The sequence below is a fragment of the Carcharodon carcharias genome, chromosome 12, assembly GCF_017639515.1.
Source record: "Carcharodon carcharias isolate sCarCar2 chromosome 12, sCarCar2.pri, whole genome shotgun sequence".
Classification (NCBI taxonomy): domain Eukaryota; kingdom Metazoa; phylum Chordata; class Chondrichthyes; order Lamniformes; family Lamnidae; genus Carcharodon; species Carcharodon carcharias.
The window spans coordinates 125,709,186-125,734,417 of NC_054478.1; the positions used below are offsets into that span (position 1 = coordinate 125,709,186).

Consider the following 25,232-nt stretch of genomic DNA (forward strand, 5'->3'; position numbering starts at 1 on the left):
CTCCATTTTTAACTCTCAGTGGAGCTGGGGCCAGCTTTAAATAGCTCACGAGCCTTTGCAAGAGTGGGTAATGGAAGCTACTCCCAGAGGCCTGAGACCAGAAGAGGACATTTTTCTTTCGTTAATGATATCTCTACAAATGCCAGCTAGCAGTCCACCATTGTCATGTAAATGCAATGGCATCTTCTGCCTGGAGCCAGAGTACCAAATGGAGTGGACATCAAGAAATTCCAGACTCAGTGGGTGGAATTTTACGGTCCTGCGGAGCCGTAAAATGTGGTGAGCTGTTCAAAAATCCATTGACTTCGGCGGGACTGTAAAATCCCTCCAGCATAACATTCTGCCCTGTGTGTACACAGAGGTAGGTGAAGGTACAGTGTATGTATATTGGTACATGGACGTGCAGTATGTACATAAAGGTACATGGTAGTACAGTGTTTACATAGAGGTACATGGAGATACAGTGTACGCAGTGGTACATGAAGTTACAATGTGTACATACTGTACATGAAGATACAGTGTGTACATAGTGGTACATGGAGGTACCATGTATACATAATGGTACATGGAATTACAGTGTGTATAGAGGTATGTGAAGATACAGTGCTTACATCGTGGTACATGGAAGTACAGTGTATATAGTGGTACATGAAGGTACAGTGTGTACATAGAGGTCAAGCACTGAGAGAGGTTGAGGTGCAGCCAACACTTCCAATACTCAGAGTTGATATCCAATCATAACACGAGCCATTAATAGCAGCTAATTTAACCTCCCTTTTACTTCTGTTAAAATGAATCTTTCAGGAATTATCTGATCATCAGTATGAAGGCTTTCAGTGCTGGGAATGAAACATTTTAAAGTGAGGGTGGCAGTCACCAACATCACACTCCCAGGACAGGTACTGCATGGGTTAGGTAGAGAGTGGAGTTCCCTCTAGACTCTTCCATTAAACATTCCAGGGAATGCAGTGGATCTCCCTCCATAAAGCAAAAGTCAGAAAGCAGAGTACAGATCAGCTATGATCTGTCTGAATGAGGGAATAGTCTTGAGGGGATGATTAGCCTCCACCTGTTCCTACACTTCATTCCAATAACATGTCACCCTCTCAGGCTCCAACCACGGCCCACTGCAGCTTCCTACACTAGCACATTCGGCCCCTCTCCACGTCCGATCACAAGTTCAGTGCTGAATTATGATTGATTTGAGTGATGATGGCTGCCCAAACCAGTTTCCCATTGACTCCTTATAGCCATCAACCAGAGATCTTTCCATAGCCCCAGCCTGGGATGTATTTTAACTCAGAGGGGAAAGACTCTTTCTTTGAGTAAACTCTCCCCTCCCTTCTCTCCACCCTCACCTTCCCAACCCAAAAGTACTTTGGCAGCAAAGATGGGGCAAGAGTCTATCTAATCAGTCAATGGAGAGTGACATGGGCCTTCTGGATGGAAAGGAAACCTTGACAACCCAAGCAGCACCTCGTAGGTTGAAAGTATAACAGACATGAAAACCCAGCCGGCCTCACTGATAATATCAAAGATTACTTCCAAACCTGAAGGGTGGGAAAAAACATGATTCTATAAATATTCTGACAGCACAGACATTACCATCCACTGCTCGATATCTCCAAACTTTGTATCCAGCCCATAATATTTCTAAGAACAGAAAAGGAAGAGTTTAGGAAAGAGGGGGGAAAATGCAGGGAAATGTAAACATGGAGTAGGACAGATTGTGTTGAAGATCATGCAGTGTTTCAGAACCACGTGCAGCAGCAAGTCACTAGCCCTAGCCCTGTATGGACCTGAATAATCACAACATACATCAGTGACCTATGTGAGAGACACACCAAAACAGAGGCAGACACACGTCTAGAGATTAAGGGCTGGATTTTTCTGCAGGCTTCAGGACCCTGATGTAAGGTCCAAATGGGGTCCCAAGCTCACTCTTGTCAGCAGCGAGACCAGCAGCACAATCCTCCGGGAGGTGGGCCTCTGAATTGGTGGCAGGCTCTCAATGTTTCAGGCCCAGAGAGCGATCAGCTCTGCAGCATTTGCAGCCCCCCCAGGGGAGGTGGGTGCTGCTGAGGGACAGTGGGGAACCAAGGGGACCTCAACACGGAAGTACCCTCACCGGCCAACACTGAAGGGCTGCACCAAAGAGTCCTGAAGCCAGGATAAAGGGGAATCCTTTTTGCAAGTTTATTCACTGACAGCTGTGGACTGGGTGGAGTGGGCAGCCCGCAAAGTTCCCAGCCTGTACCTGAAAGTCTCCAGAAGCGAGAATGCGTCAGGGAGCTGTCCTGACGAAACTCCCCTCTATTTTCATGCTCTTCCCCCATCCCCACCTCTGACCCCATTTCCATAGGCCCAGGAAAATCCAACCCAGAGATGCATCCACTTAGAATTGCACCAACATAGAGATGCAGAGACACACCCGCATCGAGATGCAGACATGCACCATATGGAGACGCAGACACGCATGCACATAGAGACACAGACACGCACCCACACAGGGACGCAGAGACACATCCACACAGAATGCACTCACACCTACAAAATCCTGGAATCCCTTCCTAAAAGCGCTGTGGGTTGACCTACACCACATGGACTGCAGCAGTTCAAGAAGGAATCTCACCACCACCTTCTCAAGGGCAATAAGGGATGGGAAATAAATGCTAGCCAGCTCACATCCAGTAAATGAATTTAAAAAAAGAGGCACTCACCCACACAGAGACAAACACCCACGAGATACAGACTCACAAACACATGCACAAAGGGACTCTCAGTGATACAGACCCACACAAAGGCACAGACACATTTCTATCACTTCCAGTGAAAGCTCGAAGTGGGACTCATCAGTAAAACTGGAGTCAGGCTGGTCAGGAGTGATATCAGAAAACACATTTTCACACAAACTGTGATGGAAAGTGTTGGAACTTTCTTTCCCAAAAGGCTGTGGATGCTGGGGGGGCAACTGAAGCTTTGAAGACTGAGATTGATACTCTTTTATTTGGTAAGTGTATCGAGAGATTATAGACCAAAGGCGAATGAAGTTAAGATACAATGATGAAACAGGCTGGGGGTTGAATGGTTTCCTCTTGTTCTTCTGTCAACATGCAGGCTTTGCTGTAATGGTTCTGGCCTGTGCCAAGATTGTTGCAGTGCCAGCAAGGTAGCTGGGAGGAGAGGAGAAACCACACAGCCAGGGTTCCTGCTGCTTAGGGTCATGGATAGACAATGAGTGAACAGCCCAATAGACTGCTGGCACACACTGCTCTGTGCTGGGAACTGTAGACCAACGAGGGTCAGGAGGAGGAGAGAAAAATTAGGGGGACAAAAAAACAAGGGAAAACAAAGAAAATATGAGTTTGAGCCAACAGTCGGGCAGATATTGTTTTCTAAAATCCCTGCTGACTAGCTCTGCCACCAAACCAATGCCAACAAAAGGGACGATGGAAGTGAAGTCATTCCATGCAGCCTCAGGTCTGTGTTAGATTAAACAATTAGACCAACAGAGCACACAAAGCAGCAGATAAGAAATCTCACCTTCTGCACCTGATAGATCTACCGAGAGGAGCAAGTGGGAAAGAAAATAGGAAATGGTAGAAGTCAAATAGAATGAATAGAGACAAGGAGTTGAAGAGTTTCAGTTCGGAAAGAGCTGTCGGTCACACATGTGAAGCTTGAGGCCTTTTGATTTGGACATTCTCCCTGTTTATGGGATAAATTTGAACAAATTTGAACCCAGTTTATACCCCCTGTAATTTTATATCTCTGGCCTGGCACCTACAGGGTAGAATCAAGACCCCAGATAGTTCCAACACAATATATAGTCAAAAGTTTAATGCCCCCCAACCTCATTGCAAGATGTCAGAGCCTCCACTTTGAGCCTCCTGTAGTTCAGGTCAGGACAGTGGAGCTCAGATCTGCATCTCTTTCACTTACACTCAGTATCCGACTAGCCGCCAGCCAAAACAAAAGGAATTAAACTTAGGTCACCATGGCATCATGCCAAAGGTATGAGGGGACAGCCCAGCAGTTTGAAGATGGGAATCCTATGAAACTAAGGATAGAGACCAACAAAATAATCCAACCACAATTAACCATAGTATCCGCACAGTTAGACCAGGAGATTTGATAAATGGGTCTTTGCTGAGCCAGGGTTCGAATCTACTCCAATCACACTGAATAGTCCAGAAATCAAATGAAGGGAAGTAGTCACACAGCAGCCATCTATAACCTGTACACTGTAGAGCCGAAAGTTTGAGGGGATACACTGCAATAACAGCAATGACAGAGCAGAATGGGATAAAAGTGATGAGAACGTGGGGAGAGACTGCACAAAAGGATGCAATACAGCCAGGCGTCTCCGGGAGGTTGTGGCTGGGCGTCCACGGGGGTCACAGCCAGGCGTCCCCGGGGGTTATGGCCGGGTGTTTCCGGGAGGTTGTGGCTGGGCATCCAGGGGGGTCACGGCCGGGCGTCCACGGGGGTCATGGCCGGGCGTCCACGGGGGTCATGGCCGGGCGTCCACGGGGGTCACGGCCGGGCGTCCACGGGGGTCACGGCCTGACGTCCACGGGGGTCACGGCCGGGCGTCCACGGGGGTCACAGCTGGGCGTCCACGTGGGTTATGGCCAGGCGTCCATGTGGGTTATGGTCGGGCGTCCATGTGGGTTATGGCCAGGCGTCCATGTGGGTTATGGCCAGGCGTCCATGTGGGTTATGGCCAGGCGTCCATGTGGGTTATAGTCGGGCGTCCATGTGGGTTATGGCCGGGCGTCCATGTGGGTTATGGCCGGGCGTCCATGTGGGTTATGGCCGGGCGTCCATGTGGGTTATGGCCGGGCGTCCATGTGGGTTATGGCCGGGCGTCCATGTGGGTTATGGCCGGGCGTCTATGTGGGTTATGGCCGGGCGTCCATGTGGGTTATGGCCGGGCGTCCATGTGGGTTATGGCCGGGCGTCCATGTGGGTTATGGCCGGGCGTCTGTGGGAATTACTGGATTATTACCAGTATTTTTAAAATTTATTCTTGGGATCAGGCATCGCCGGCAAGGCTGGCATTTAATTCCCATCCTTAGTTGCCTTGATGAAGGCGGTGGTCGGCCTCTTTGAACTGCTGCAGTCCATTTGGTGAAGCTCTTCCCACAATGCTATTAGGAACTCAGGCTTAAAGTATTAATTATAAATTTTGCATCAGCTTGATTTGCATTCCTTAGGATCAGGAGGTTTAGATTTGATCTGATCGAAATGCTTAAAATATTAAAAGGAAAAGGATTTTATTGGGTTGATGCAGGGAAACTATTTCCTCTGATGTGGAAATCCAGAACAAAAAGGCTATAATCTTCAAATTAGAGTTAGGCTATAGTGGTGTGAAATCAGGGAGGAGGTCTTCCACACAATGGGTAAGTGAAATCTAGAACTCTCATCCCCAAAAGGCCATTGATGTTGAGGAAATACTTTCAAGACTGAGATTTTTAGCTTTTTGGGAGATAAGGATATCAACGTATAGAGAACAAGGGTGGGAAAATGAAGTAATCTCAAGGGACTGAATGGACAACTTTGATTGCAAATGATCAGAGGTACAGAGTTACAGGATTTTGGCCCAGCAGTGATGAAGGTATGTCCAAGTCAGGCTAGTTGCTGACAGTCAGTGGTCACTCCTTGTCAAAGCATTGTTGGATTGTCTGGTTATACTAAGTTAGAGCCTCCACACTTTAATACAACCAGTCTCAGCTGTAAGACTATATTCCGCCTCAAGCAGAAACATAAAACTCCATGACTGAGCACAACCAAGACAACCATCAGCTGATTACAGAGCAGCCAAGGAGGAAAAAAACAATAAAATCAACTCCCAACTGCGCATTGCCAACATCTGCCAAATTCCACACTCACCTCTTTCTGCTGTCTCTCCAGCTCCTTCATTCGGATCTCTCTCGCCTCAGCCCGTGCAGCCCGTTTCGCAGCCAACCTGGCCTCAGCCTGTCAAAGACAACAAAAAAAAAATGTCAGTGCCAAACAGACCTCATTGCACTGGACAGGCCTGGAGTAGCTCTTGGAACATGTCAGTGTGGACAGCAGTTCGAGAAATCTCACACATTGAGCACGATCTCGTGGAGGGCAAGGGGGTCTCGGCTGCCGGCTGTAGAGCCAGAGTCCCACATTGCTTCTTTTAGGGAAGGCACGTTGCATCATGTCCCACTCAGGCACTTGACAAGCAAGTAGTGGGCTATTCTCCTGAGATCAAGGACTCCAGGGACAAAAGTTCCATTCGCCGACAGATGCCGACTGGAAGCCAGTAGTTCTATTGAATGGCAGAGCCACCAAGAAGGCAGTGGTTGCCGCTGATACGACATCCACTAGAGGCCTAGTATCACCACGCTCAGAGTTTTGTGATGGTGAGATGGGGTCATGGAGAGATGGGTTCAGGAGCAAGGGCAGAGGGAGTGGCTTTCAACAGGCACCCTTTCCTGATACCAGCTCCCTCGATCAGTCACTGAGTGGCTTTGAACAAGGAGCTCCCACCCCCACCCCCACCGAGAGCTCTCAAGCAATCCTGCACATGTTTGCTTGTTGTGCTCCCCACATAGCAAGCTCTCCCATCGCCCCGCCGTTGGCTTAATACCATTGGCAGTGGGATGAAGCCCTTAAGTGGGTATTAATTGGTCCCTTAAGGGCCTCAATTGGCGATGGGGTGGGTAGGTCATCCATGAGCCTTGTCGCAATGGATTTAATCGGAGCCCTCTTGCCTAATTAAATGACATCCCCACCCCCGCCATCAAGCTCACCAAGGCAGAAGGCTCAAAATTCCACCCTATATAACACACAGTTCTCTGTCAATTAATCATGCCACCAGCACCCATTCTGAATAACACCTCGGTACCCGGGTGTTATAGTAACAGACCTGTACTGATCATACAACCATGTTTCCTATATTACAACACGTTTTACATGTCCAAGGATATGAAAGGTGCTAAATGAATGCAAGTTCATTTGTCTTCTTTCCATACCTGTGGGAAACGCCAGATCTCCACACAACAACGGGGGCCCTTTGAACAGCGGCCCAGAGACTAAAGCAAGATTCCAGTGCTGGGTCGCAGCCCCTTGTAAAATAAACTAAATGGAAGCATTATCAGTCTTGCTAACACCTGTCGATTCAGTAATCATCACCATCTGAATAGTCCTCACATTAAAATCCAACTGCTGGCTGTTTATGACTTGGTAGTGACTTGCCGGTAGATTTGGGGGAAAAAAGAGGAGGCAATTCTAGTTGTGCAGATAGATCCAATCTGTGAAGCACAAATGTAACCACGCTCCTTCCCACTTGGTCAAAAGGTGAGAGTCAGGTCCAAAATACAACCACTCTTCACAAGGTAAAATAATGGAACCAAAGCCCCCACTGGTGCAGGGTCTGGAATAGCAACCCCTGACAACACAACAAAAACCCTGACAACCGCCATCAGCGTAGCCTGGCCCAATTACCAGATTAATTCATGTATAAGTTACACTTTTCAAATCAAAAAGTAATCATTTTTAGTTCCGTTGTGTCTTATGTTCAGAGGTAGGGCCTTTGAGTAAGAGAATGGGACCATTCAGAAGGAGCATGACTTTGGCGTTTACAAGAGGGTGGTCCTGAATGTCAGTGGAATGGTGGGGCATGTGTGAACAGAGTGAGTAACATGGCCAGGCCCAACAATTGGTTTTGGTCTGCGCCCCAGTATTAACACATTAGAATTATAGAATCACAAAATGATACAGCTCAGAAAGAGGTCATTCGGCCCACTGCATCTGTGCCAGTTCTTTGAAAGAGCTATCCAATTTGTCCCTTCTCCCTGCTCTTCTTCCATAGTCCTGCAATTTCTTACTTCAATTCTCCAATTCTCATTTCAAAGTTCCTGTGCAACCTTTCATTCAGTATATTTCAGATCACAACGACTCATTGCATTAAATGTTTTTTCCTCATGTTGCCTCCGTTCTTTTGCCAATTTCCTTAAACCTATGTTCTCTGGCTATCAACCTCTCAGTCTCAGGAAATATCTCCTCCATATTTAAACACACTTATAATCAAAGTACTTCATGGTTTTGAACACCTTGGCCTGGATTTTCACCAAGTCACATTGACTCTGGAGCCCTTTAAAAATGGCAGGCCGGACCTGATCCCTGGATTCCTGACCCCATTCCTGGGCTGTGCTGTCTTCACAAGTGCCTTTAAAGGGTGTGGTCTGCTTCCTGTCAGAAGCCCACATTCAGCACTCCCGAACTGGCCAGCTCCATTGTGGAGATAGGCATGTCCTACTCCTCCGCAATTTTCATTGAGTCGGGCCAGGTTTTTAAAGAGTCATGTTTCACAGACCCTTTGAGTCATGAACCCAAGTCTGAATGAGGGGACCTTTTAAAAGGTAAGTTCACATTTCCCCTCTGCCAGTTACATCCACGCACCCCCTCATGCCCCCTATGCCAAGCTCTACCCTTCCACCAGCCCCCTCAGGCCTCTCATGCCAGGCTTTGCCCTTACATCCACCCCAATGCCAAGCTCTGTCACTTCTATGCCCATTGACTCACTGTACACTTTCTAGAACCAATGAACACCATAGTGTAAAGTGGTATGTGTAAAGAAAAACTTTAAAAAATGTAATCCATTGATCACTTTTCCCTATGCTTGAAAAAAATGTGGGGTGCAAACTAATAAAAGTGTCAATCATCCAGGCCCTGGAAGTTTCAAAACCACAAATACTTGAAACCACTTAACTTATGTCAACAAACATTGTGAAATTGACTGCAGTGATCAAAGCACCTGGGCTGCCAATTAAGCAATGTTTCCTCTGCGGAGCAGGTGTTCTGTATTCTGATAGATGTCTGGGCTCTCAGCCAAGCCTCATTCTGTATTATGCCTTTTAAACACCTGCCTTGGCACCTGGCAGCCCATGTAGCTGCCTCCACACTTCTTCCTGCATCTGCTGGCCCGACTCCAGCTTGCACCCGGCCCCCAGCAATGAAGGTCCTACCTTGGCAGGCACTTTCTCCCTAGGCGGGCGGGCCAAGCTGCAAATTTTCCCAACTCCCTCTAATTGCCTTGAGGACAAAAATCCAGGCCTTCTATTAAATCTCCCCTTAACCATCCCTGGTCTAAGCAGATCAATCGCAGCCTCGCCAGTCTCTGCACATGATTGAAATTTCTCATCCCTGGTACTAATCTCATAAATTGCTTCTATACCCTTTCTAAGGCCTTAACATCATTCCTAAAGTATTGTGTCCAGAATTGGATACAAAACTGCAGCTTGGCTATATGAATGATTATAAAAGTTTAGCATGATTTTATTGTTTTTATATTCTAGCTCTCTATTTATAATGCCAGAATTTTATACTTTTTTTAACAGCCTTCTCAACATATCCTATCACCTTCAAAGATTTGTATATATACACCCCTAGATCTCTTTGTTCCTGCATCCCTTTAAAATTGAACCATTTTTTGTATATTGTCTTTCCTCACTCCTCTTTGAAAATATACCACCATTCTACTCTGCATTAAATTTCATCTGCCATGTGTCTATCCATTTCACCAGTCTGTCTATGCCATCCTGATGTGTGTTACTGACATTGTTCACTGTATTTCCAAGTTTCATGTCATCTGCCCTCTATACCCTAGTATAGGTCATTAATATATCTTAAAAAGAGAGTAAGTGTTCTAATACCAACTGTTGGGCAGCATCATTATATATGTGCCTTCAGTCTGAAAAACAGCCACTTGCCACTACTCTCTGTTTCCTGCCCCTTATTCCAGGCTACCACTATCCCTTTAATCCCATGGAGTTCAATTTTGCTAGCAAGTCTCTATTTGGAACTTTATCAAATGCCTTTTGAAAGTCCTTAGGTGAACATTGATGAGAGGGCTAATGAGGGTTGTGCAGTCAAAGAACACAATCAAGTTAGCCAATCACAATTAACTTTAACAAATCCGTGCTGACTTTCATTTCTTAGCCCATAATTTTCCAAATGCCAATTAATTTCGCCCCAGGTTATTGTCATAAAATTTTCCCTATTACTTATGTTAGGCTGCCTGGCCTATAGTTCCCTCTCCCTGTGTTTGAGCAGCCTAGGTTCAATCCCCATCAGGGCTGGTTAACTTCTCTACTTCAAGTGCTGCCAACATTTTAAATACCTCCTCTTATCTATTTTAATCCTCACCAACATTTCTACTGCCTCCTTTCCTGTAAAACCAGTTTGTTGGGTACTGCCCAGGGGCTGAGAAAGTTTCTTTGTTGAACTTTACTGGCATGTGGACAAAGATCCGAGATATTCAAATGTCCCATGAATCATTTATATTCATTAGGCAGGGTTGAACATCCCAAGGCAGCAGTTTTCCTTCCCTAAAAGACACTAGTGAATCAGATGGGCTTTTACGACAATCAGGTAGTTTCATAGTCACTGTTACTGAACTATCTTCTTAATCCCAGATTTAATTAATTAATTGAATTTAAATTCCCCCCCCCAACTACTGTGGTGGGATGGGATTTGAACTCGTATCTATGAGCCCATGCCTCTAGATTCCCAGTCCATTACCATGGCACTACCGTTCCCCATCTGCTACCTTCTTATCCACTTATTTAACCTGTCTATATCCTATTACAGACTCTTTGTGTGCTCCCTCACAGCTAAATTGCTCACCCAGATTTGTATCATCAGCTAATTTGAGCCCCACATCTAAATCACCGTTATAAATCGTAAATGGCTGGGACCCAAGCACCGATCCACTAGTAACAGGTCGCCAACCTGAAAATGACCTGTTTACCTCTGTTTTCTGTCCTTTTGCTAAACTTTATCCATGCCCAACTCCATGAGTCGTTATCCTGTGCAACAATCTTCCATGTGGCAAATTACCCAATGACTTTTGAAAATCCAATTATACTACATTGACTGATTCCCCTTTATCTACCCTGAGTTACACTCAAAAATGCTAACTGATTTGTCAAATATGATTTCCTTTTCAAAACCCATGTTGGCTCTGCCTAATCATATTAGGGTTTGCTAAATACTCTGTTACAATTCCTTCATAATGGATTCCAGAATACTGATTACTATTCCCCAGAGGACCCCTTACTATAAGATTACTAATTAACCCTGTTTCATTACACAAGACAATATATAAAATAACCTGGAAAAACTCAGCAGGTCTGGCAGCATCTGCAGAGAGGAACACAGTTAATGTTTCGAGTCTGTATGACTTTTCAACAGAGTTCTATTGAAGTGTCATACGGACTCGAAACGTTAACTGTGTTCCTCTCCGCAGATGCTGCCAGACCTGCTGAGTTTTTCCAGGTATTTTTATTTTTGTTTTGGATTTCCAGCATCCGCAGTTTTTTGCTTTTATATAAAATAACCTGTTCCCTGGTTGGTTCCATAGTCTATAGGAAACTATTAAATGCATTGCATTCAATATTGCATTAGTCTTCTAAACGACCTTTGCCAATCTGATTTGTCCAGCTTCTCTGAAGATTAAAGCCCTTCAAAATTATTGCATTATCCTCTTGTTTCCATTTCCAACATTGTAGCTATCTACCTCACTATAAATTTCCCTCAGCAGTGTTTTCTGCCTCTTGTTTTCCCACCATTACTGATTCCACTTACTGATCTTCCTAATTCTCTGTGGAAAGATCTTCTTCACTATTTTGAGGGGCCTACTTAAAGTAGGCAGGGATGCCCTGTTTCCCATAGCAGGGAGGTCAATTACCAGGGGAGACGGATTTAAGGTGATTGGTAGAAGGTTTAGAAGGGGCATAAGGAAAAACTTCTCTGCCCAGGGGGTAGTGGGTGTTTGGAATTCACTGCCTGATTTATTGGTGTACAGAAACCCTCAATTCATTTAAAAGGCACTTGGATCTGTACCTTAAGTGCTGTAACCTGCAAGGCTACGGACTGTGTGCTGGAAGGTGGGATTAGAATTGGCAGCTGTTTCTTCATTTATTTTATTTTTTGGTTGGCGCAGGTGCGATGGGCTGAATGGCCTCTTTCTGTGCCATAACTTTTCTATGGTTCTATCATCCTTATGTCATCATTTATTATCAGGGATACCGCCACCACCCCCCCACCCGCCGACTCTTACCCACCTTTGTCCATTTTGTTTTTGAATCTTCAAGTGCTTGGGAATATTTAGTTGCCATACAACCACCCCTCTAAAATGGCTATTTGATCAAATGCATTTATTGCTATTTGCACCATTACTTTGTCTACCTTGTTACAAATGCTTTGTAAATTCAGTTAGAGTGCCTATCTTTTTAACAATTTCCCTGATTTGGTCTTGTCCACCACCGACGTACAACATACCCCAATTTTTGGGCAAGATTTGCGACCTGCCAGTGATGGTCCCAGTTGAGATGGGCAGCACATGAAACTTCATCTCCAGAATGAGATCCTCTGTAGTACTACTGGCAGGCCAACTAGTGTCCCCAACAAACCACATACTCCCACTAGCCTTCCCTTTTTAAAGGCATGACCCCTATCAGAGAGAAGATGCACTAATAAGTAAAGGCATAAAATAAAAACAAAAAAACTGCGGATGCTGGAAATCCAAAACAAAAACAAAAACAGAATTACCTGGAAAAACTCAGCAGGTCTGGCAGCATCGGCGGAGAAGAAAAGAGTTGACGTTTCGAGTCCTCATGACCCTTCGACAGAACTTGAGTTCGAGTCCAAGAAAGAGTTGAAATATAAGCTGGTTTAAGGTGTGTGTGTGGGGGCCGGAGAGAGAGAGAGGTGGAGTGGGGGTGTGGTTGTAGGGACAAACAAGCAGTGATAGAAGCAGATCATCAAAAGATGTCAACAACAATAGTACAAAAGAACACATAGGTGTTAAAGTTAAAGTTGGTGATATTATTCAATTTCTGGTCAATGGCAACCCCCAGGGATCTTTTTAGTGATGGTAATGCCATTGAATGTCAAGGGACAATAGTTAGATTCTCTCTTGGAGATGGTTATTGCCTGGCACTTGAGTAGCGTGAATGCTACTTGCCACTTGTCAGCCCAAGTCTGGATATCGTCCAGGTCTTGCTGTATTTAGACATGGACTGCTTCAGTACCTGAGGAGTTGTGAATCATGCTGACACTATCCGATCAGTGAACATCCCCACTTCTGACCTTATGATGGAAGGAAGGTCATTGATGAAGCAGCTGAAGATGGTTGGGCTTAGGACACTACCCTCAGGAACTCCAGCAGTTGATATCCTGGAACTGAACTGATTGATCTCCAACCCCTACAACAACCTTCCTTTGTGCTAGATATGACTCGAACCAGCAGAGAGATTTCCCCCTGATTCCCATTGACTCTAGTTTTGCTAGGGCTCCTTGATGCCGCACTCAGTCAAATGCTGCTTTGATGTCAAGGGCAGTCACTATCATCTCACATCAGGAGTACAGCTCTTTTGTCCATGTCTGATCCAAAGCTGTAATGAGGTCAGGATCTGAGTGACCCTGGCGGCACCCAAACTAAGCTTCAGTGAGCAGGTTATTGCTGAAGAAGTGCCACTTGATAGCACTGTTGATGAACTCTGCCATCACTTTACTGATGATTGAGAGTAAACTGATGGCATAATTGGCCGGGTTGGATTTGTCCTGCTTTTTGGGTACAGGACATGCCTGGGCAATTTTCCACATTGCCAGGTAGATGCGAGTTTTGTAGCTATGCTGGAACAGCTTGGCTAGGGGTGCAGCAAGTTGTGGAGCACAATTCTTCATTACTATTGCCCGAATATTGTCGGGGCCCATAGACCTCGCAGTATCCAGTGCCTTCAGCCATTTCTTGATATCACATGGACTGAATCAAATTGGTTTAAGACTGGCATCAGTGATGCTGGGGACCCCCAGAAGAGGCTGAAAAGGATTCTCCTCTCGGCTTCTCTGGCTGAAAACATTGTAAATGCTTTATCTTTTGCATTGATGTGCTGAGCTCCCCCATCATTCAGGGTGGGAATATTTGTGGAGCCTCCTCCTCGAGAGACTTGTTTACTTGTCCGCCAGCATTCACAACTTGATGTGGCAGGGCTGCAGAGATCTGATCTGTTGGTTGTGGACTCGCTTAGCTCTGTCCATCACTTAGATAAAAACAAAAAACTGCAGATGCTGGAAATCCAAAACAAAAACAGAATTACCTGGAAAAACTCAGCAGGTCTGGCAGCATCAGCAGAGAAGAAAAGAGTTGACGTTTCGAGTCCTCATGACCCTTCCACAGAACTGATCTGTGGAAGGGTCATGAGGACTCAAAACATCAACTCTTTTCTTCTCCGCCGATGCTGCCAGACCTGCTGAGTTTTTCCAGATAATTCTGTTTTTGTTCTGTCCATCACTTGCTGTTTATGCTATTTGGCATGCAAGTAATCCTGTGTTGTAGCTTCACCAGGACCTTATTTTTAGGTTTGCCTGGTACAAGTAGCATGCCCTGCTGCACTCTTCATTGAACCAGGGTTGACCCCCTGGCTGGGTGGTAATGATAGAGTGGGGGATATTCCACACCATGAGGATACAAATTGTGGTCAACTACAATTCTGCTGTTGCTTTTGACCTACAGTGCCTCACAGCTGCCCAATCTTGAGTTGCTAGATCTTTTTGAAATCTATTCCATTTTACACGATGGTAATGCCACACAAAACAATGGAGGGTATCCTCAATGTGAAGACGGGACTTCAGCTAAGTCGGCGGGGGAACACTGTTTACATGGTAACTAGCAGGAGGTTTCCTTACCCTGGGCTGATGCCATGAGACTTCATTTGGTCTGGTGTCGATGTTGAGGGCTCCCAGGGCATCTGCCTCCTGACTGTATACCACAAGAGGACATAGACTGGCTGGAGGAATGGACAGTCACAAGGCAGATGAAATTTAATGCAGAGAAGTGTGAAGTGATACATTTTGATAGGAAGAATGAGGAGAGGCAAAATAAGATAAAGGTTTCAATTCTAAAGGGGCTACAGGAGCAGAGGGACCTGGGGGTAATTGTGCATAAATCATTGAAGGTGGCAGAACAGATTGAGAAATCAGTTAATAAAGCAGACTTGAGCCTGGGCTTTAAAAATAGAGTACAGAGTCATAGAAAACAAAAACAGAATTACCTGGAAAAACTCAGCAGGTCTGGCAGCATCGGCAGAGAAGAAGAGAGTTGACGTTTCGAGTCCTCATGACCCTTCGACAGAACTGAGCTTTTTGTTTTGGATTTCCAGCATCCACAGTTTTTTGTTTTTATACAGAGTCATAGAGGTCTACAGCACGGAAAAAGGCCCTTTGGCCCATCGAGTCTGTGCAGGTCAAACAAGTACTTAACTATTCTAATCCCATTTTCCAGCATTAGGCCCAAAGCCTTGTATGCCATGGCATCGCAAGTGCACATCCAAATACTTTTAAATGTTATGATGGTATCTGCCTCTACCACCCTTTCAGGCAGTGAGTTCCAGATTCCCACCACCCTCTGGGTGAAAACATTCTTCCTCACATCCCCTCTAAACCTCCTGCCCCTTACTTTAAATCTATGCCCCCTGGTTATTGATCCCTCCACCAAGGGGAAAAGTTCCTTCCTGTCTACCCTATCGATGCCCCTCAGAATTTTATACACCTCAAACATGTCCCCTCTCAATCTACTCTGCTTCAGGGAAAATAACCCCAGTCAATCTAATCTCTCCTCATAACTAAAACTCTGCAGCCCAGGCAACATCCTGGTAAATCTCCTCTGCATCCTCTCTGTTGCAATCAAATCTTGCCAATAATGTGGATTCCAGAACTGCATACAATACTCTAGCTGCGGCCTAACCAGCATTTTATACAGTTCCAGCATAACCTCTCTGCTCTTATGTTCTATGCCCCAGATAATAAAGGCAAGTATCCTATATGCCTTCTTAACCACCTTATCTACCTGTCCCACTACCTTAAGGGACCGGTGGACATGCACACCAAGGTCCCTCTGATCCTTGGTACTTCCCAGGGTCCTACCATTCATTGTGTATTCCTGTGCCTTCTTTGTCCTGTCCAAGTGCATCACCACACACTTATCCGCATTAAATTCCACTTGCCACTGATTAGCTCATCTGACTAGCCCGTCTATATCGTCCTGTAATCTAAGGCTATCCTCCTCACTATTTACCACCCCACCAATTTTCGTGTCATCTGCGAACTTACTGATCAACCCTCCTACATTCAAGTCTAAATCATTTATATATACCACAAACAGCAAAGGACCCAACACTGATCCCTGTGGATCCCCACTGGGCACAGGCATCCAGTCACAAAAACACCCCTCAACCATCACCCTCTGCTTCCTGCCACTCAGCCAATTCTGGATCCAATTTACTTTGGATTGCTTTGGATCCCATGGGCTCTTATCTTCATTATCTGTCTCCCATGCGGGACCTTATAAAAAGCCTTGCTGAAGTCCAAGTAGACTACGTCAAATGCATTGCCCTCATCTACACACCTGGTCACCTCTTCGATAAATTCAATCAAATTGGTCAGACATGACCTCTCCTTAACAAAACCATGCTAACTGTCCTTGATTAATCCCTGCCTCTCCAAGTGTAGATTAATTCTGTCCCTCAGATTTGCTTCCAATAGTTTTCCCACCATTGAGGTTAGACTGACTGACCTGTAGTTTCCTGGTTTATCCCTTCCTCCCCTCTTGAATAACAGTACCACATTGGCAGTCCTCCAGCCCTCTGGCACCTCTCCTGTAGCCAGAGAGGTGTTGAAAATTATTGCCAGCGCCCCTGCTATCTCCTCCCTTGCCTCACTCAACAGCCTGGGATACATTTCATCCGGGTCTGGAGATTTATCTACTTTAAAGCCTGCCAGAACATTTAGAACCTCCTCCCTTACTATGCTAATTTCTTCAATTATATCACAGTCCTTCTGCCTGATTTCCATACCCACGTCATCCCTCTCAGTTGTGAACACTGACACAAAGTATTAATTTAGAACCCTACCTACGTCTTCCGGATCCACACACAAATGACCACTATGGTCCTTAATGGGCCCTACACTAGTTATCCTCTTACTCTTAATGTACTTGTAAAATAACTTGAATTTTCCTTTATTTTACCTGCCAATGTTTTTTCATACCCCCTTTTTGTTCTCCTAATTTCCTTTTAAGTTCCCCCTACACATTCTATACTCCTCTACGGCTTCCGCTGTTTTGAGCCCTTGGTATCTGCCATAAGCCTCCCTTTTTCTCTTTATTCAATCCTGTATATCCCTTGACATCCAGGGTCCTTGGATTTGTTGGTCCCACCCTTTGTCTTTACTGGAATATGTTGGCCCTGTACTCTCCCTATTTCCTTCTTGAATGAGTCCCACTGCTCTGATGCAGAATTACATAAAGGTAGCTGCTCCCAGTTCACTCTGGCCAAATCATATCTGATCTTATTAAAATCAGCCTTCCCCCAATTTAGAACACCGATTTCTGGCCCATCATTGTCCTTCTCCATAACAACCTTGAATCTAATGGAGTAATGATCACTATCTGCAAAATGCTCCCCCACTGATACCTCTATGACTTGCCCGGCTTCATTCCCTATAATTATGTCCAGGACTGTCCCCCCTCTTGTAGGACCTTCTACGTACTGGCTTAAAAAGCTCTCCTGGTTGCATTTTAAGAATTCTGGTCCCTCTAAATCTATCACACTATGACTAACCCAGTTAATGTCGGGGAAGTTGAAATCTCCCACGATTACTGCCCTATTATTTTTACACTTCTCTGAAATTTGCTCTTCCATTTCTCACTGACTGTTTGGGGGCCTATAGTACACTCCCGGCAATGTGATTGCTTCTTTTTTGTTTTTCAGTTCTACCTATATGGCTTAATTTGAGGAGCCTTCTAAGATGTCATCCCTCCTTAATGCTGTAATTGATTCCTTGATCAATACTGCAAGATCCTCTCCTCTTTTACCTCCTTCCCTGTCTCACCCGAAGACCCTATATCCTGGAATATTGAGCTGCCAATCCTGCCTCTCTCTCAACCATGTCTCTGTGACAGCAATGACATCATACTTCCTTGTGTTAATTTGTGCCCTCAGCTCATCTGCCTTATTCGTCAGACTCCTTGCATTAAAAGCAAGGAATTATTGTAAACCTTTATAAAGTAATGTTTGGCCTCAACTAGAGTACTGTGTCCATTTGTGGGCACTATAGAAAGGAGGTGAAGGTTTTGGAAAGGGTACAGAAAAGATTTATGAGAATGCTTCTAAGAACGAGGAACTTCGGTTATGAGGATATATTACATAGAAACATAGAAAATAGGATCAGGAGTTGGCCATCCGGCCCTTCGAGCCTGCTCCGCCATTCATTATGACCATGGCTGATCAACCAACTCAATAGCCTGCTCCCACTTTCTCCCCATATCCTTTGATCCCTTTCACTCCAAGAGCTATATCTAACTCCTTCTTGAAAACATACAATGTTTTGGCCTCAACTACTTTCTGTGGTAGCGAATTCCACAGGCTCACACCTCTTTGGGTGAAGAAATTTCTCCTCACCTCAGTCCTAAATAATCTACCCCGTATCCTCAGACTGTGACTCCTGGTTCTGGAGCCCCCCCCAGCATCGGGAACATCCTTTCTGCATCTACCCTGTCTAATTCTGTCAGAATTTTATAGGTTTCTATGAGATCCCCCCTCATTCTTCTGAACTCCAGTGAATATAATCCTAACCGACTCAATCTCTCCTCATATATCAATCCCACCATCCCAGGAATCAGCATGCTAAACATTCACTGCACACCCCATATAGCAAGAACATCCTTCCTCAGGTAAGGAGACCAAAACTGCACACAATATTCCAAGTGTGGTCTCACCAAGGCCCTGCATAATTGTAGCAAGACATCCCTGTTCCTTGAACTCAAATCCTCTTGCTATGAAAGCCAACATACCATTTGCATTCTTTACTGCCTGCTGCACCTGCATGCCTACCTTCAGGGACTGGTGTACAAGGACACCGAGGTCTCATTGCACAGTCCTCTCTTTCAATTTATAGCCATTCAGATAATAATATGCCTTCCTGTTTTTGCTACCAAAGTGGATAACCTCACCTTTATCCACATTATACTGCATCTGCCATATATTTGCCCACTCACTCAGCTTGTCCAAATCACACTGAAGCAGCTCTGCATCCTCCTCACAGCTCACCCTCCCACCCAGCTTTGTGGCATCTGCAAATTTGAAGATATTACATTTAGTTCCCTCATCTAAATCATTAATATATATTGTGAATAGCTGGGGTCTCAGCACTGATCCCTGCGGTACCACACTAGTCACTACCTGCCATTCAGAAAAAGACCCGATTATTCCTACTCTTTGTTTCCTGTCTGCCAACCAGTTTTCTATCCATCTCAATACACTACCCCCAATTCCATGTGCTTTAACTTTACACGCTAATCTCTTATGTGGGGCTTTGTCGAAAGTCTTCTGAAAGTCCAAATAAACCACATCCACTGGCTCCCCCTCATCAACTCTACTAGTTACATCCTCAAAAAATTCCAGTAGATTTGTCAAGCATGATTTTCCTTTCTGTCCGATTCTGCCAGTGTTATCCACATGCTCAGCTATTAAATCTTTTATAATGGACTCTAGAATTTTACCCACTACCAACGTCAGGCTGACTGGTCTATAATTCCCCGTTTTCTCTCTACCTCCCTTTTTAAATAGTGGGGTTACATTAGCTACCCTCCAATCTGTAGGAGCTGTTCCAGAGCCTATTGGATCTCAGAAGATGACTATCAATGCATTCACTTTTCTAGGGCCACTTCCTTAAGTACTCTGGGATGAAGATTATCAGGCCCTGGGGATTTATCGGCCTTCAATCCCATCAATTTCTCCAACACCATTTCCCCACTAATACTGATTTCTTTCAGTTCCTCCCTCTCACTAAACCCTGTGTTCCCCAACATTTCTGGTATGTGATTAGTGTTCTCCTTTGTGAAGACAGAACCAAAGTATGTATTAGTTGGTCAGCCATTTTTTTGTTCCCCATTATAAATTCCCCTGTTTCTGACTGTAAGGGACCTACATTTGTTTTCACCAATCTTTTTCTCTTCACATACCTATAGAAACTTTTACAGTCAGTTCTTATGTTCCCCGCAAGCTTACTCTCGTACTCTATTTTCCCCTTCTTAATCAATCCCTTGGTCCTCCTTTGCTGAACTCTAAACTGCTCCCAATCCTCAGGCCTGTTGTTTTTTCTGGCCAATTTGTATGCCTCTTCCTTGGATCTAATACCATCTCTAATTTCCCTCGTAAGCCAGGGTTTGGCCACCTTTCCACTTTTACTTTTGAGCCAGACAGGAAAAAACAATTGTCGCAGTTCACCCATGCGCTCTTTGAACATTTGCCATTGCTGATCCACCGTCATCCCTTTAAGTAACATTTCCCAATCCATCATAGCCAACTCGTGCCTCATACCATCGTAGTTTCCTTTATTAAGATTCAGGACCCTAGTCTCAGAATAAACTGTGTCACTCTCCAGCTTGATGAAGAATTCTATCATATTATGGTCGCTCATCCCCAAGGGGCCTCGGACAACTAGGTTGCCAATTATTCCTTTCTCATCACACAATACCCAGTCTATATTAGAGAAGCTGGGGCTGTTCTCCTTGGAGAGGTTTAGAGGAGATTTGATAGAAGTGTTGAAAATGATGAGGAGTCTGGACGGAGTAGATAGAGAGACACTATTCCCATTGGTAAAAGGGTCACCATTTTAAGGTAATTGGCAAAAAAAGCAATGGCAACGTGAGGAAAACTTTTTACGCAGCGAGCGGTTAGGATCTGGATGTGCTGTGTGAGAGCATGGTGGAGGCAGATTTAATCGTGACTTGCAAAAGGGAATTGAATAATTATCTGAAGTGATAAAACTTGCAGGGCTGTGGGGAGAAAGTGGGGCAGTGGGGCCAGCAGAGTTGTAGTGAGCTGGAACAGAATGGCCTCCTTCGGTGCTATAACCGTTCTATGATTCTATAAGACAAGAAAACAAGGCCCCATCGATCCTTTCAGATGGACATAAAAGACCCCATGGGCCTATTTCAAAGAAGCAGTAAGGAGTTCCTCTGATGTCCTGGCTGCAGTTATCCTTCATTCAACATCATTGAAACAGATTATCTGCTCGTTCATCTTTTCATCATTTTATACACTTCAATCACATTTTCCTACAATATCTTATCACCTACGATTCACATATTTCTAGCAAAAGGGCCTGACTTTCCCAAGCCTTTCTTCGGCTGTTCCCAAGAAGTTTAAGGAATCCACCCCCAGTCCCCAGCTTCAGGGTGAGGTCTCTCACAGCCGCACAGCCTGTCAGATGGTATCGACTCAAACTGTGATCCTTTACCTAGCTGCAAGAACCTACATTACTAAGTTAACACAGTTTAACCTTTCATCTCATAGCCTTTCACCTCACTGACAAGTTGCCCAGCTCTACGTTTAGAACATGTTTCAGACTTCACACTGCCTCTCGTTCTGAGCATCACATTTAGCAACTAACAGGGGCGCTTAGCTTAGCTTGATTTTCCAGCAAACTAAAGGATCAGTGGCGAGTGACTTCAGGCCCATGTCCAAGCAGATGTCAGAATTTGTTTCTTGTGAGTCCATGCCCAACACTCCAGTCTTTCCCACAACTGTGTGCAAGCCTCCACCTTCCAATACACTGAGAGGCCTGGGTCAGGCTGGAGCAGGACAGTGCACTCAGGGAGCTAGTGCCAAGGCCTGCTTTTGTTCTGCTGGGATGGGTGGAGTGCTTGTAGTCAGAACCCCTGTACAAACGGGTCTGGGTAGGAAAGGAGAGCCAGAGACAGACAGAGAGTTCGAGAGGCAGACAGAAAGAGGGAATGAGAGACAGGGGGCTGAATTTTCATCTCCGAACCCTGTGTAAACCCACACTTGGCGGACATAACAGGATGTGGGGCCACATTTTAAAGCTTCCCCCGATTCTCACTGGCAGGCGTGGTTGGGGGAGGGGGGTGGTGGGGTAGTGGGGGGTGATGGAGGTCGGGGGAGTTGATGGAGGTCGGGGGGGTTGGTGATGGAGATCTGGGGAATGATGGAGGTCAGGTGGATGATGAAGGTCGGGGGGATGATGGAGGTGGGGGAGGGAGATGGAGGTGGGGGGGCGGTGACGGAGGTCGGGAGGGATGGGAGTTTGGGTGATGGAGGTTTGTGGGGGTGGCGGGGGGGAAATGGGATTGTGGGCAGGGTGATGTGTGAACTGGGATACCAAGGTCCTCTTCCAACCAGCTCCCATAGCACAACACCGTTCACTCATGTGCTCATTGGCATACATTAGCTGCTGGCCACACCTCAATTTTAAAATTCTCAGCCTTGTTTTCAAATCTTTCCACGGCCTTGTCCCTTATCATCTCTGGAATTTCTTCTAGCCCCACAACCCTCCAAGATTCCTGAGTTCCACCAATTCTGGGCTCTTGCAGTACCCTTCATCCTTCATTCTACCATTGCTCCCAGTTATCTCAGCTCCAAACTCTGGAACCCCCTCCCTAAACCTCTTCATCTCCCAGTCTCCCTTTAGACCTACATATTACTAAAAAAATTACCACAGAAAATCTAGGCAGTACTGAGAGAGATCTTAAACAGAGGCATCGTTTGCCTCTCAGGTGGACGAGAAAGATCCCAAGGCGATATTTGAAAAAGAGGAGGGGAGCTCTATCTGTTGGTGAGTCATATTGGACTCAAAACTTTAACTCTTTTTCTCTCTCCACAGAAGCTGTCAGACCTGCTGAGTTTCCAGCACATTTTATTTTTATTTCAGCTCCATCCAGTGTCCTGGCTGATATTTATCCCTCAACCAACACCACTACATCTGGTTATTATTATGTTGCCCTTTGTGGGAGTTTGTTGTGCACAAATTGACTGATGTGCTTCCTACATTACAATAATGACTATACGTCAAAATTACTTCCTTGGTTGTAATAAGTTTTGAGATGTCCTGAGATTGTGAAAGTTGCTATAGCAATACCAAACTTCCTTTACTTGATGAAAATTTTACTTGCCCCTCCTAATGTCTCTTTTTTTAGAAAAGGGTGGGGGAGGGGCAAAGTAATGAAGATATTCGGTAAAATAAACCTTTAGGACAGGACAGGATTAAACTCAGGTGGCAACAGACATCAGCAGACTCACGCTGGAGACATCGGGCAGGACTGGAAGATCTTATACACAATACATTCCATCCTATTCCAGATCACACAAGCTTTACACAATTCCTTTACGAGTCTCCATTTCAACACACTGAGGACAAAGACAGCAAAAGAACTGTAGGGCGGAGACTGCAAGCACAGGAGGAACAAGAGAGGGGGAAGTGAAAGAAAAACTGACCACAGCACCGATGGCATGGCAGAATGAGTGAGTGAGTGAGAGAGAGAGAGAGAAAGAAAGAGAGAGAGAAAGAGAATGAGACAGAGAGTGAGGGGGAAAGAGTGAGAGACATGGAGAAGTGGGGGCTTTCACCAAACTCCTACAAGTCTTGTACAAAGGCAGGAAATGCAAACTGTGGCATCAGTCCAAGCATAAGCAGCAAATTACACTTCCAATTTAACCACTGCCAACACCATGCAGCAGGTCCAGACAAAAAACACAAGCTGGTGCTTCTCTCTGGTAAAAGAACAGGATTTTAATGGAGAGAGAGAGAAAGGGAGAGATAGAATGCAAGACAGAGACACAAACAGAGATACTGTGTGAGAGGGACAGAAAGAGAAAGAGGTAGATATAAAGAGAGAGAGCTGTGCAAGAGACACAGCGAGAGAGATAAAGGGAGAGATAAAGCGTATGAGAGAGATAATGTGTGTCTGAGGGTGAGAGTGCGAGGGCGAGAGTGCAATAGAATGTCAGGGAGAGAGAGATAGATAAAGAGAAATAGATGCAGATAAAGAGGAGACAGAACCAGAGAAATAAAAGGAGAGGGACACAAGCACAGAGATAGAAAAGCAGAAGGAGACAGACACACTGAGGAAGAGAAAAACATTCAGGAAATTATAAGGAGGAAGATGGAGATGCAGAGGGAAAAAAAAGACAGCACAGAGATGAGAGAGAGGGGGGTTGAGAGAAAAGTGAGAGGAGTAAAGAGAAAGAGTTGAAGGCAAACAAACAGACAAAGATGTGCGATGTTTGCCATTGGTCCAGCCAATTTTATCTTTTCACACCAACTCACAGATGGCAAAAGTCTGTTTTACAATCCAACGTCAGCAGTGAAAATGACAGTCCCAGTTACACAAGGCTGACCTGCTCACAAAATTAGAACACAAACCATGAAAAAAAATTTGGAAAACCATGAGCAGCTGGGACCAGGCAACCTTCACCTTCAAGCTGGTGAACATCTCGTCTCCCCCAGTCTTCAGTCATAAACTCCTTAATGGTCCACTGCCTTCTGTTAGGAACAATGTATAGCTGTAAGTTTAATTTATAATTTGTATTTGTGTGTTAAGAAAGGTGAAATCTGGTTTGAGTTTCATTTAGAGGTTTTTGTGAGTTGGGTGTTGGGAAATCTGGGGCCCTATTTGCATACATGCATTTTTAATGAGGTTTTACGGTTCTTTAAGTGAAGAGATGGGTTATCAAGGGGTTATTGGTTAAGTGAAGTTAACAAAATACAAAGTAGAAAAAATCTGTGCTGTTGCCTAGCAACAGGGATCCAGAGCCACACAGAGAGGCAGGGAAACAGAAGTTCAGTTAGTGTGCGTACACCAGAGAGTGCAGGCAGAAGGTCTAATCTCTCTAATAAGAAATCCTGCAAGCCTGCTGGGAAACTGAGTTTAGGAAACTCATGTGTTTGCTCTGAACTTGAAGTAATAGTGAGTTTAGATTGCAGGTTTTGGATGTCTCAGCTGAAGAAAAGCATCTAGTAAATGCTCGGCAGTCCATGGAAGAAAACTGTTTGAAACTGAGCTAACCCAAGCAAGAAACCTTTGTGTTGAGACAGTGGTAAATTTTCACTGGGGTTTTGTCTCTATAAGGGTTGCTGGGATGAAGGAACAGTGTGAGTTTGAATCATTTTCTGCTATTTGTATTGAAATCTTTCCAATTTTTTTGTCTAGTGTAGTCTGGTTCAATTTTTCTTGTTTCATTAACATTTTATTCTTTGTGTTAACAGTATACTGGCAGACTCTTGTGCATGTTTTCAGTAAGTGACCTCCACAGTTTCTAAAAAATAACAAAGTTAGGAGCCACGAAGCCAGGTTTTACTCTGTGATCCGACTCGTCCAGTGCTAACATCAG

The 25,232-nt window shown here is 45.0% G+C and overlaps 1 protein-coding gene across 1 annotated transcript in view; it reads right to left on the reverse strand.

Moving 5' to 3' along the window:
- The window catches only part of LOC121284728 (trichohyalin-like), a 172,596-nt gene that overhangs the window by 99,764 nt on the left and 47,600 nt on the right, over window positions 1-25,232 (reverse strand). Inside the window, exons 3-5 of the mRNA XM_041200279.1 lie at window positions 5,896-5,982; window positions 3,544-3,561; window positions 1,606-1,653 (exon numbers count right to left, since the gene is read on the reverse strand). Of these exons, the coding sequence (XP_041056213.1) occupies window positions 1,606-1,653; window positions 3,544-3,561; window positions 5,896-5,982 (153 nt within the window). The remainder of the gene's footprint in view (window positions 1-1,605; window positions 1,654-3,543; window positions 3,562-5,895; window positions 5,983-25,232) is intronic.